Genomic DNA, 13467 nt, shown 5'->3' with positions numbered 1-13467 from the left:
TTTGACAAGCAAGTACAACAAAGTATGGTGAGGAAGGGACTGTGCACCATAGATTGGGGCACTTAACCTAGTGAGGGTATGCAGTCAGTACCAACTGTGTCACTGTCACTGTGGGGAGCTTTGAGGCAGTCCACAGCATCTCTATACCTTGGAGAAGTGTCTTTTCCTCTTTACTTGAACCTGGCAAACTTAGCCCAGAACAAGGAAGTGAGTAAATTAAGCTAATTTTCTGCTCAGCCAGCCCAAGTGGTTGTATGTTTCTGTTGTTTTTGTTGTCCCAGGCAGGGGCACCGTGTGTCGCAGGGCCCTCCGGAGCAGACGCCGATCTCTGTGTCAGTGGTCAGGGGCCTATCAACCCCGGACCGTCAGGCTCTAACCATGCCGTAGTGTGTGTAAACATCCTACACTCTCAGCTGTGAGCTTAAGGTGGCTGGGAGAGGGTTGTTTACTCCTTCTGCCATGGAAAACGTCAGCTGAAGAAGGAACGGTCTCTTCACCCAGCAGAGCGGACAGAATGCGGCCTCCCTAGTCAGCCAAGGCAGCCCCCCAGCGGAGAGCTGTTCCTCAGGCCCCCTGGGTTGCGCTTCTGTGGCTAAGTACAACCAGAACCAGATATGACACTGGATAGACGTGGCCCTCAGTGACCAACTGTGAAAAGCTGGGCACTTGCCTACCGGTGCTCTCAATCCTGACATTGCCAATTCTAAAATTCCAGCCCAGGAAAAGCCCTGTTTCCCTTTCCCCTGCTCTGTCCCTCCAGAGCTGGTGGGCACCAAATAAGAAGAGTGCTGCCTATCTGGGAGATTGGGGGCCAGCCTGAGAGCTTGATGTTTGGGTAGCATCTTCCCAGTGCTCACAATTAGCACCGTCTGCAGATCACAGGCCTTGACAGCGTTTACTGATAAGCACTGCTGGTGCGTGGTTTTTAGTTACGGTAATTATTTGCCCATTTGCAACTCATCACGCGATGGGTGATTACTCTGTACTTCTGAAAATTGGCTGTATGTGTTGTGAAGCCTATGGAATCTGTTATTTTTAGTTTGATTTAGCACAACTGGTCTCTTCGAATTCCACTTTCCCTTGGCTTCAGATGTGGAGAGCTCAGCATTCAGCAGGCAACTGCACAGAGTCCGTTTGGGGGAAGAATGGAAATTCACTGTGGCGGCTGCTGAGTCAGTTCTTTTCCCCTTACCTGCCTCTCCTTCTACCCCACAGGAGGAGGTGCGCCAGTCCGTGACTCCTGCTGAGCCCGTCCAGTACTACTTCACGCTGGCTCAGCAGCCTGCCGCCGTCCAAGTCCAGGGGCAGCAGCAGGGCCAGCAGACCAGCAGCTCTGCGACCACCATCCAGCCTGGGCAGATCATCATTGCGCAGCCGCAGCAGGGCCAGGTCCGTGAGCGGCACGGAGTGTCCGCCAGCAAGCCCGCGCCACTTAGGTTTGGAACGGGGAAGGGCTGGCCTGGGCGGAGAGGCAGGCCAGTCATCAGAGGGCCCTGGAGTTGAAGCCTGGAAACTTGAGCTGCTCCCCACATCAGCCACCCAGGTGATGTGTGACCCTAAGCTCTCTGGGACCTGGTTTTCTCAGAGTCAAATGAGGAGAGTGCAGTGAATCAGACGCTCACCAGGATCCCCATGAGCTAAGGGAAAACATCTATATCGTTCCCCCATGAAGAGTAGTGACATCCCCGTCGGAGGTATTGTGAGTGGACCCCACGTCTGCTTTCTGTGCCTATGCTGGAATTGGACTGTGTTAGACCTTTAAGGAAGAGATTAGGCATCGTTACCAGCTTGCATCCCTCTCCTCCCCTTCTCCCTGTCATTTCTCTGTTGCACCACAGTTGTGTCAAGGGACTTTCTCTTTTTACAGTAGTGATCAGAATATTCTCTCTCCCCAGTTGTATTGTTGTGAAAGCAGTAACATCCATGTTTGTTGGGGATATTGAGAGGCTGTAGAGAACTCTGCTCTCTGAGCTCTGAATCCAATTCCTGGTCAAGCATTAATTTATTCATCAAACATTGACCCTATATCCTATGTGCTAGGGATAAAAGCATGAATAAAACTCCCTATTTTTAAGAATTTTCACAATCTAGTAGGGTACAAATACTTAAAGATTATAATTCCACCACGTGGGAAGTGTAAGAAACACTTAGGGTTGTGTAAAGGGTGTTATGGGATCACATCAAAAGGGATATCTAGGGGGCGCCTGGGGGGCTCAGTCGGTTAAGCATCTGCCTTTGGCTCAGGTCATGATCCCAGTGTCCTGGGATCGAGTCACACATCAGGCTCCTTCTCCCTCTGCCTGCCACTCCCCCTGCTTGCTCAGTGTCGCGCTCTCTCTCTCTCTCTCTCTTTCTCTCTGACCAAAAAAAACCAATTAACAAAACATGAGGGAAGTGGTAGAAGCGGATGTCAGAGAAGGTTCCCTGAAGGGAATAATACAAGTCTTAGAGGGAACAATGGCAACAAATCAGATAAAGAGGGGAAGGAGTGCTTTCCAGAAGAGAGCACAGCACAGGCAAAGGCTTGGAGGTGGGAAACCGCACAGGGAGCGGTGGGAGGGTATAGTCAGCATGGGCGGTATCTAGGCAAGTCTGAAAAGAGGCAGAGGACACGTCCCCGATAGCCTTGTATCTGCGGGTAAGGAGCTAGGTTTGCCTAGAAGAAAAAAATTGGGGCGGAGGTAGATTTAAATATTAATTAAGATTTTAGGATTTATTCCCTGTCTCACTTTTTAATCCATATAACAGAAGTTTTAGGGTTCTTTCTCTTTGCCAGACACTGCTAGGCAGGAGGGGTTCAAAGATAATCGATTGCAGCCCAGTCCCTGCTTCAGGGCGTTCACCGTACCGTGATGCCCAAGGGACCTTCTTTGGCTAATGCTTGTGCCTCTGGGGTGGTGAGAGCTTTCCCTGCCAAAGGCTTTATCCCTTTACGGAGCAAACTTCAAGGGAGTCCACCAGGCGCAGGCTCTGATTGGCTGAACATCCTAAGCAGCTCGTGGCTGTTGTACTCTGACAGCAGGGCACACCATACGTGATTTGACAGCTGCCATGCTAACACAAGCCTTCATTTTCCTGAAATGATTTGGAAATACCTTGGAAATCCTCTTGGGAAAATTGAGTTGATAAAGTTCAGTGATGAGTTGGCAGTATGCTTTTTTTTTTTTTTTAGTCAGCAAGAATTTCATCTCTCCTCTTTGCCACCTCAGACTGGCTCAGCTTGGAGCTGATGAGGCTTGCAGGGATGAAGTTGGTCTCACCCAGTGTCTCCCAGCTGTTCTCTGTCCTGCTGGTTCAGGGTGGCCTTGTGCTGTGTCACCCCTCCTTGGACCTGTAGTAATGTCTATTTCAAGTTGAGTTCAGATAACCTTTGTAGGACAGAATACTTATTAAAATTGGAAGGAAAGCATATTTTGGTAAAGTGAATCCTGTGTGTTGTCATAAAATTGGAAACTTCTATTCCTGGAGGTTGGGGGAATAGGCTGAGTCGAGAATGCTGGTGTGAGGATGGGAGGTGTTTCCTGTTGTCCTAGCCTACCGCATGTGTTTTTACATAGATTCCTCTGTCCTCTTTCCTCCTGACCTCCAGGTCATAGTATTTTCTCCTTACCTAGTAATCCCGTGAGTGTCATCTGTAGTTCCTAGAACATGTCCCCTTCCCCTGTAACCTCAGATGCACAGGGGACCTGTGCGGTCAGGAACGTAAGAGCATCAGAAGAGCAGCATCAGTAGAAGCCCAGGAGCCACTGAGACTCACGTTGTCTTCTTACTGAAGTGGTTCTGAATTCACAGTGGGGAGGCATCATACACAAATTGGGGCATTGGGGGTGTAGGTGTGGTTTAAAAGATTGCACCCTCCTTCCAGCACCATGACCACCACCCCCAACACCATGCCCCGCTACTCCCCACCCCCTCCCACAGCAGATGAACAGTATGTTCTGGGCTCCCTGCTCTAGGTAGTCTGTAAAGGTCACACCTGAGGCTAAAGTTCTGAAATTTGAACAAGTGACTGACCAACCCTTTTGACAGTTCAAGTCTACCATCGCTCAAAGGAGTAAGTTTCATGGAACTGCAGTCCATGAAGTGTGTATGAGAGACACAATCTGCCACGTCATGTACATTGGACAGAAATTTCTTAAATCTAGGGTTCCTGTTTTAGAGAGTTACAGTTCTTGCTTTGTTAAATTCTGGTGTTTAGGGGTAGCCTCAGTTAGCATCCAGGTCTTAGCGGTGTTTACCTCCCCTGTGGGAAGCTGTGCTTTGTCCAGAGCAGCCAGCTGGTCAGTGTGGGCTGGAGTCATTCTGCTGCTTCCGTGAAGCCAGCTGGCACTTCATTTCCTTCCAGTGTCTGGCATGCCTAGAAAGGGGTCCAAGGTCCTGAGCTTAGTAAATTTGTCCTGACCCCACTCTCCATTTAGTTCACTCTCCAAATTCACCTGCTCCAGACTTGACTTTGGCCATGTCTTAAGGGAACTATCACGGTTGCTTTGGATTCTTTGTACCATATGTGCCTGTCACTGAAGGGGCTTTGGGAAGCTACAGCATTTGAACCATAGAGATGTTTGGGGCCTGGCAAGATATTCTGTACTATGTGCCTAAAAATGTGTGTGGCTTTCTCCCATCTTTTATTTTGGAGAGTAACTTTAGCAGTGCTCTAAGGCCCAAAGGACTCTGAGTATTGTTAATTAGTGTTAAGATGAGCTTAGGCGTCCATGGAAGGGGTTTGCTCCTCAACTGCTCGTCGTTAACCCCTTGGTAAGCCTAAAGGCTCTGAGCTGGGGTTGAATCAGCTTTCTCATCACTCTTTCTAGACCACGCCCGTGACCATGCAGGTGGGAGAAGGTCAGCAGGTGCAGATTGTTCAGGCTCAGCCCCAGGGTCAAGCCCAGCAGGCCCAGAGCAGCACTGGACAGACCATGCAAGTGATGCAACAGATCATCACGAACACAGGAGAGATCCAGCAGATTCCGGTAAGCCCTGCTCTGCCTCACATCTGCAAGGCACTGTGCTTCTGTTGTAATGGGAGTGCTTACAGGTCTTAAATGCACACACAGAATATTGTGTCTACCCGTGCGCGTGCATGTGTGTGTGTACACATACATTTCTCTGAACAAATATCCCTGTTAACCCAGACCACGACTTGCTTCAACGTATACTCACTGCTTTCCTTTAATCCAGCTCAAGTTCGCCACTGTGGGGCAGCTCCTCTCGATTTCCCTGCACTCCACCTAAGCAGAGAACGCTCGTAACCACGATTCCATGCCAAGACCCAAAGGCCCTGTGAGGCAGTCCTGTCTTTTGATTAGCAGAGAATAAGAGGGAGGTGTACAGGGAAGGCCATAAATACACTTGTTGCATATTCATGAGTCAGTTCCCAGTGGAGCCTGCAGCAAAGTGTATTTTTGGCTTTCATTTAACTTATCCGTCCCTTCACTGTGGACTGCTGCTTCCTGTGTGCCTTGAGGGATTTCATTTCTTGGATTTGTTGGCTTTTTTACTTGTACTTGCTCTTTTGTTAAAAAAAAAAGTGTCCTGTCTTAACACTTGCCATCTACACATTGGTCATTTTGCCACCCAAAGATATAGAAAGTGAGTGACATTGAGCAGTCTCTATTTCCTGCCCCTTGCCCTTCCTATCGTAAATGATATGTAGGCAGATAGAGAAACTCACTTGGACTTGGTTAACCACTTCCTCTTTGAAAAAAGCTGTTTTTGGAACTGTTCTTATTAAGTTGACAGAGTAATAGACCAAGAGAAAACTGAAGGAAAGTGTAGTGTGTGTGTATTTGTGTATCTTTCTGTCTCCCCTCCCACCTTCCCTTCCTTTCTCGGGCTTTTGGTGTACTCTCTCTCTGCTAGGGCGCGCGCTCTCTCTCTCTCTCTCTCTCTCTCTCTCTCTCTCTCACACACACACACACACACACACACACACACCCCCATCAGTTACAGGTGCCTTGCCTCACTGTCTCGGCCACTAACCCCAAGACCTCTTTTGAATGGTTCTCAGTTTTACATGGGAAGGCGCCAGAACAAGTTCACTTAAGCCAGAGAAGAGTTCCCACTTTGTAGTAACTTTAATTCAGATCTTTTTAACTGTTCTGGGCACAGAACTATAGCACAGATTTGTTGCAGAATTTGCTGTACTCAGATACCTTCTGCAGGAGTCTGCATTTCTAAATTCCTTCAGAGTGCTCACCCCAACAGAGAGGACTTCATGAAGGAAACTTCGCTTCTCTTTTGAAAGCCCAAAGGGCAGGCTTTTTGGTCCTGGAGTTAACATCAAAAAGCTACCAGGCTCCCCAGACCTGTCCTTGTGGTAGAGGACTGAAGGCAGAGCATCACCAGATGTCTCAACCTAAGTCTAAAAGAGGAGCGTCTTGCTTCTAAGAACTGCTTGGAACTATCTGGTGTACAACTTTTCAGTCACATCTGAATTTCTACAAAGAGCTCTTCCCAGCTTGGAAATGTAAAAATCCCTGTGGCTGTCAGTACACCTTCCTCATTCTTGGGACATGCTTTTCGTCTTTCATCCTCTGTTTCTTGACTGGAGTTCTGGTGACTCCTGGGACCAGCCACCATCAGTCCCAGCAGATGAGGCTTCCCAAGCCTCTAACCCGGCTGCCTTCATCCCCAAAAGCAACTTAACGTTGTTGTCTGGAAGCCACATTATGGGACTTAGTGCGGGGGGCAGGGTGGCAGTCTGGGCCTGTATCACAACTTCCCAGCAGCTCTTGGCATATTCTCAGGAAGAAATGACTGCCCGTCACAATATCTTGCCCCATCTCCTGTGAACCAGATTCTTAACGAGTTTAGATTTTATGTCCCTCCATTTTGCCATAAGTGGACAGTTCTGGAATCTGGTCTACCAAGGACTTCCAAGAGCTATACTAACTACCAACTGTTAGTCTTTTCTTGGTAGCTCAAATCCTCTTTGAGGCCGAAGTTGCGGAGAAGCAGTGAGATTTAACACTGCTTGCCGGAGTGCAGCTTCATTTCTTAGCCTTTTCCTAATGGAAGTAAAATTCCCTGCAAGGGAATTAGCTCTTAAAGGCGAGGGGAAAACTTGCTCCAGGACAAAGAGGCATGACTTGTCTGTTCGCCTCAAGAAGCTTACCCTGGCAACAGCGGCAGGCTGGGCAGCCAGGAAGGGTGGTGCCTGAGCACCCAGATGGAGAGAGACCAGCCTGTCCTCCTGGCACCACTTTCATCCCCCAAATCCCAAGTGGAAATGTCTGCAATGCTCTGCTGACTCTCCTCTGCTGAGCCACGGTTCCTCTCATGCAACCAACCGCCTTGGTCTCCATTCCTGCTCAAGGCCCTGAGACTTTCATGGTACACTGGAGCGTTAAGGGCCTGAGTTAAGGCTTTTAGTGCACAATTAAATGAAGCATGTGGTATTATTGTATTATCTGAGATTTAATCTTAAGCATGAGGGACTCTAAGGGCATTTTTGTAGCTTTGGTTTCCCATGATGGGGTTTTCTGTGAAAGGTTTATTGATTCAGCTTCCCCTTGGGAGGAGTTTGGCCAGAAGCTAGTGCTGAACACCAAGGATCCTAAAAGTCCCACAGACACCCATTGGTCCTGGCTCTTGGGGACTGAAATAGTGAAGCGGGCCAGCTTTTTTTTCCAAGATGTGCAGCATGGGGTTGGGCAGGACTAGGGCTAAGGTACGGAGTGACAGCCATCTGTTTTGGGTTCCTGGCAGATGCTGGAGCTCTTCTCAGTATTACATCAGCCAGCCTAGAACCAGGGTGGCAGAGTTTGGAGATAGAGGGGAGAGTGGCCCACACTTAAGGTACAAAGCATTCCAATCATGTCTGATAGTTTTTGGGAGAAAATCCTAAGATAAACTGAGCAGACGGCTAAGAGCCAGTGGATGTTGAGGGTGTGGCCATGCTGTTCCTCATGTATGTGACCAGATCCTCTGGGAATTTTCTCCGAAGTCCATTTAGGGAACATACCCTCTTTTGTGTTTTGTGACTTGCCAGGTGGGGATGTTACGGCTTTCAGAATAGGTTTCTTTGGAAGGCTGGGGGGGGGCGGGGGTTGGGGGAACAATCACCACCTCTGGTCATGGGAAGTTTGCCTGTTGAGGTTGCACTCAGTCTCCTGTGTCTGCTTGTCGGCCCTGCTCTAGGTGCAGCTGAATGCCGGCCAGCTGCAGTACATTCGCTTAGCCCAGCCTGTATCAGGCACCCAGGTCGTGCAGGGACAGATCCAGACACTTGCCACCAACGCTCAACAGGTATGTGCCCCAGAGATGCAGGGCTTGGGGAGGGGACCGTTCGGAGCTGGCTTCTGGCTGCAAAGGAGGGCTCAGCAATAGCTCCCTTGCCACTTCACCCTTCGGCAGGAGCCGCCTCCACACCCTGCACATCTGTTCACCCCAAAGGACACACGGGGTTTATTGGAGGATTGGATTCAAAGTGTGTCTCTTACTGTCTTGTTCTTGAGGGACAAAGAAATGCAAAGGAGGGGAAATCTCAGGGACATTTGAAGAAAGCCTGATGGATGTGTATGTGTGTGCATGTCTGACCAGAGCAGGCGTTCTGACAGCATGCCTCATCGTCAGGCTGAGTTTCCATCTTTAAAACCAAATAGCTGTTGTGTTCTGGAACTCCCGTGTCCTTTGGAAAGCTTGCGTGGATTTTACTTCCTCATGCACACCTAGCCAGAGACTGCCCCCTTCATCTCCTCTCATGCCCTGAGATATGGAAGACTGTTAGTCAGAGGTGCTGAGGGGGCAGCCCCCCTGGGCTTGGGGGTTGGGGGCCATGGGCATCATTTGCAGGGGATGGGGGATGCTGGTCAAGGGGAGGCATTGTTAATGGATTCTTCTACCTCAGACCCAAAAAAAGCAGCGATCGTTTAAGAGCTGGACCCGTCTGGCCCAGTTGCATTTCTGGTGATGTATCTATTGACAGTGGTGACAGAGCTGAGTTTGTAGAGCAGGTCTCCAAAGATTTCTCCAAAGGAAAACAGGAGGAATGAGCCAAAAGCAAGGCTTCGAAGTTCCATATAGTCTCTGGGATCATTTAAAGGGCCCATTCCAGACCCATTCCTTGGCTCACATAAGGTCCTGGGCTTTTCTCTAACTTCCTTAGGGTTGACTGGCGTGGAGTCACATCTCCAGACTGGTCACATCCTTAGGTACCCTTCTTTTTAAAAAAAACAAAAACAAAAACACAACAACAAAAAAAACCCTTAAGATTCTAACCTGGGATCCAAAAACTTTATGGCATGTGGGTGGGAGGAAATGAGAAGGAAGAGTTTTGGGTTCCTCCGAGGTCCGTTTGGGGACCAGAAACTAAAGCCAGAAAGTGGGGAGAGTCAGGTTTTCAGACAGGAGCAGGGGAGAAGCAAGGAGAGGGCACCTGAGAGCAGTTGGAGTCTGCATTACAACAGATCTTATTTGTGACAGCCTGGCACATAGTAGGTACTTGATATGTGTTTGTTGAATGAATAGTATGTAAATGGAATTTAAAGGTAAATGAAACTTTCTTCTCAGCTCATGTGAAGGGCAGTCCTGCCGGCCACAGGGCACAGTTGACCTTCTCATCTGTGAAGAATACTTTCCATTTGTCTCAGGGTCATTCATTTATTCTGCAGACATTTCTTGAATACTTACTTTGCATTGGGGGCTGTAAAGACAAAACATAGAGTTTCTGCCCTCCAGCCACTCATAGACTGGTAGGAGGGGAAGGACCCAAAACAAGGCACAACAGTAAGAAACCCTCCTGAAGCCCTTTCACGCCGGTCCCCTCCTCGCTCCCGACAGCCTCATGGGTAAGCCTGTGGGTGGTGTTTGGCTGTCGTGAGGACACTCGAGAGGACAGCCCTTACCTGGCAGGTTGGCTGTGATGGTTCCAGGAGGTGGTACACAGAGGACATCACTAGTCCAGTGTTGCGTAGATACACACACGCACCAAGCATGTTTCTGTCTTCTTCCTGGTCTGCCAGGCTGTGTCGAACAGCTGGTGCACTGTGACGCAGTTCCACGTGGCGACGCAGTTCTTTTCACATGTACTTAAAATCCCACGTGAGATTGTAAGTACGTGTGGTAAATGGTTTCCTTGCTCTGCCCCCTGCTTGGCCCACAGGGCTGCATGTGGCCTGTCTCGGAAAAAGTACTTCCTAGGTATGCCACAAGGGCTTCTGGGGCCAAGGCCACCTCCTTGCCAGGGTGTTTGGCTATTCCAGTCAGGTAATCTAGGTGATACGGGTTTGGTTTGGAGCCCACCTTCCAAGAACGAAAGGGACCACTCACCGCTTTGCCCCACATTTTGCAGTCTGCATTCACTGGCTAAAAGACTCTGGGGTTTTCTGCCTCAGCCGGAAATGTGGGGCCTTGCCATGTTAGCACCTAGGAGCTTGCAGTGAGGGTCGGACATTAAGAGAGGCGGTGGCGGAGGCCGTATGTAGTTCACTCTCTGGGGTCCTGTCCTCTGTGCGGTGCCAGCTCTGAGTAGCCTTCGGTAGTAGGGGAGCGGGGACCACCCTTGCTTTCCTGCTACTCCTTCAGCCCTGTTCTGTGCCAGGCCTCATTCTGGACACTCTGTGCATTGTCTCATGTGGTCTTCACCACCCTCTCCTGGTTGTGGGCTGCCAGAGGGGTGTACCAGGCCCCGCAGCTGACCTGCCTCCTCTGCCTTCTCGATTCCTGCAGATCACACAGACAGAGGTGCAGCAAGGGCAGCAGCAGTTCAGCCAGTTCACGGACGGACAGGTAGGACACCCAGGCTGGGCAGGGGCCGGGGGTGAGGGGTTGTCGGGGTAGCTGCTGAGATCTCTGGGTTTGGATGCTTAGGGCAACTGTCCCATTTTCTGTTGACGAGTGGGCAGGAATTGTTAAAGCAAGTACGGTCTTTAATTCGGAGTGCCAGTCCTTTAGATTTAGGCTTGTGGGAGCTGAAAACAATCTTACAGTCCCAATTCCCATTTTACAGATGAGTAAAAACTGAGTCCTAGAGATGAGAAGTGTCTTGCTCACTCAGCTCTTCTTTGCAGAACCAGGATTAGAATACAGGTCTTCTGTTTCCCTTTCTAGGACTTGTTCTTTTTCTAAGCGAGGCTGCTTTTTAATAGCATGGATTAGTTGAAATGCAGAGAACATGTGACCTCTCGAGCTCTCTTGGTGCCTGGAATTCAGTAATTCTAAACTCCTGTGAGGAAGGAATCTTTCCCTTTCCCTCCGCCTTTTCCCTCATAACTAACTGTCCCAGAGACCCCTGAAATCCATGACAGGATGACACGCCCAAGCCCGTGTTCTCTGCTGCCCAGAAGGGAGAGGAGCTGGCATCAGGACCCACCTCTGGCCCCTGCCCCCTACCACGTGCTAGGCTCACATGCCAGGGCTCCTGTTAAGGGGGGGGTCTTTGCCTGTGGGCTTTTTGGGGGGACACCTGAGAAATCAAGTGTCCTTTTGGCTCTGTCCTTCCATAGTGGCTATGTGAGCTGCTTCTCAGTGCCTCACAGGTCTTGGCTCAGTAAGTGTTTAAACCCAGGCCCCCTCCTCAGCAGCGCCCATGTAGGAAATGCAGGTTCAGTGTAGCCTCAGCCTGAGCCAGATACTCTGAGGAAAGGAGGAGGAGGGGGGTCATCCTACTGCCCCTGCTAGTGAGGAGTACCAAGAGTTGGGGAAATGCGGACTTCCAACCTGCTGGTACAGTGGTTCGAATTGCTTGTGTTTGTCACAGAGGAACAGCGTGCAGCAAGCTCGAGGCTCTGAGCTAACGGGAGAGGCAGAGCCCAGAGAAGTGAAAGCCACAGGAAATGCAACTCCCTGCACCTCTTCCCCGCCCACCACACACCCCCCCTCACACCGGGCCGGAGCCTCCTGTGTCTGCTGCTCCCAGCCCCAGCAGAGCTCCACATCCCCTCCTCCCTCCGATGCCTTACAGTGGGTGGTGGTTGAGGTATCTGGGGCCCCCAGCCAACTCGAGGCCCCTAGGGAGCTGCATGCCCCTCTCCCAGGGGTGACCTCACTCTCTCCTCTCCACCCCTCGCAGCAGCTCTACCAGATCCAGCAAGTCACCATGCCTGCCGGCCAGGACCTCGCCCAGCCCATGTTCATCCAGTCAGCCAACCAGCCCTCCGACGGGCAGGCCCCCCAGGTGACCGGCGACTGAGGGCCTGAGCTGGCGAGGCCAAGGACACCCAACACAATTTTTGCCATACAGCCCCGGGCGATGGGCACAGCCTCCCTCCCCAGAGGACCCGGCCGACCTCCGCGCCTCCTGCAGGGCTAGGACACTGGTGCACTACACCCCACGCCTGGGGGCCGAGAGTCTCCAACAGAAAGATGCAATATTTTTTATTTCCCTTTTTCCATTTTTTCTCCAAGGAATCAATATTTCAGTATGTTGAGCTGTGTGTCCAATGCTATGAAATGAAAATATTAAATAACATATTTATGGCATTTTCTTGAAGAGTGTGGTTGAAGAAATATTTCTTTTGTTTTCCTTTTTTTTTTTTTTATTCTTACCGCCACTTCTTTTCAGGAGCAAATCTCCTCAGGAGGGTACGTTACCTCCTGACTCTTGGAACAGCTGCTGCCCCCAGGATTTGCCACCTCGTTCTGCCCTCAGATTGAGTTAGGTGACCGCGTAGCTTCCTGTTCACTAGTGGTCCTCTCCCGCGACCCTGTGCTTCACCCAGAGCTCTGTGTGTTTGCACCCAGAGGCCATGGAAACATTCCTTGCATTTAAGAGATGAACTCATTCGCCATGGAGAGTGGATGGTTTCATTTCCAAACCCTTCTCTCCCAGGGACCCAAGGAGACTAGAACTTTGTGCATTTGCCTGCCCCCACCCCCATTTTTTATTTTTAAAATGCATTAAAAATTGTGCTAGTCTCCTTTGCTGCATGGACTTCAAACTGCATGAAATGCAATAAATCTCATTTTAGATAATTTAGAGTCTGGGTTTCTGTGTCTGGGGGCATTCACGGGACCACTTTGGGAAACTTGGGAAGGTTTGTTTGCCCTCAGGTTGGGTGTCTATGAAGGAGGGGGACTCTTGTGAGGAGGGGACTTCAAAGCGAAGTGAAGTTATGCTACATCTGATTCAAATGGAGGTCTTCAGCTGACTTTGAAGATGAACTACATCAGAATCTATTTGCTGCTCAGAGGTGGCTGCCTGCCTTACTTAGACTACCGCAGGTGGGCCAGATTCAGCTGTGTCCTGCTGGCTTGTTGAGGGTCAAGAGAGCATCTCTCACGGAAGAAACTGTCGCTGTCCTTCAGACAAGTCCCTCCGCTTCTGTGACACGGACTGGTATCCCGAGCTGCCTCCTGTGGTCATGCCCACTCCAGAGGCATGGTCTCTGGCACGGTGGGCAGCCCAAGCTCCTTGTCAGCCAGCAGCAGGCCAGAAGGCTTCTAGAGCCGGGGCCCACTTCCTAGTCATTGAAGCAGGAAGAACAGAGCATTCCATTTCTTGATTGGCTTTCATTGGCCATGGAGGCC

General features: G+C 50.2%; 1 protein-coding gene across 5 annotated transcripts in view; it reads left to right on the top strand.

Annotated features, from left to right (window-relative positions):
* Positions 1-12912, top strand: part of NFYC (nuclear transcription factor Y subunit gamma) — a 74470-nt gene extending 61558 nt beyond the window's left edge. For 2 of the 5 annotated variants that reach the window (XM_028123236.2, XM_028123237.2), the window contains exons 6-10: positions 1216-1389; positions 4812-4970; positions 8140-8247; positions 10669-10728; positions 11699-12912. In XM_028123236.2, the coding sequence (XP_027979037.1) occupies positions 1216-1389; positions 4812-4970; positions 8140-8247; positions 10669-10728; positions 11699-12130 (933 nt within the window). In that variant the 3' untranslated portion in view covers positions 12131-12912. The remainder of the gene's footprint in view (positions 1-1215; positions 1390-4811; positions 4971-8139; positions 8248-10668; positions 10729-11698) is intronic. The other 3 variants (XM_028123238.2, XM_088022478.1, XM_028123239.2) reach the window with 2 other exon arrangements.
* Positions 12913-13467: the final 555 nt, after the last annotated feature.

Source organism: Eumetopias jubatus, unplaced genomic scaffold (genome assembly GCF_037043125.1).
Source record: "Eumetopias jubatus isolate StellerSeaLion01/CBP00866 unplaced genomic scaffold, mEumJub1_p1.0 scaffold_4, whole genome shotgun sequence".
NCBI classification, from domain to species: Eukaryota; Metazoa; Chordata; class Mammalia; order Carnivora; family Otariidae; genus Eumetopias; species Eumetopias jubatus.
Note: the sequence above shows the minus strand (reverse complement) of the source record. Positions and strands in the feature narration are given on the sequence as shown.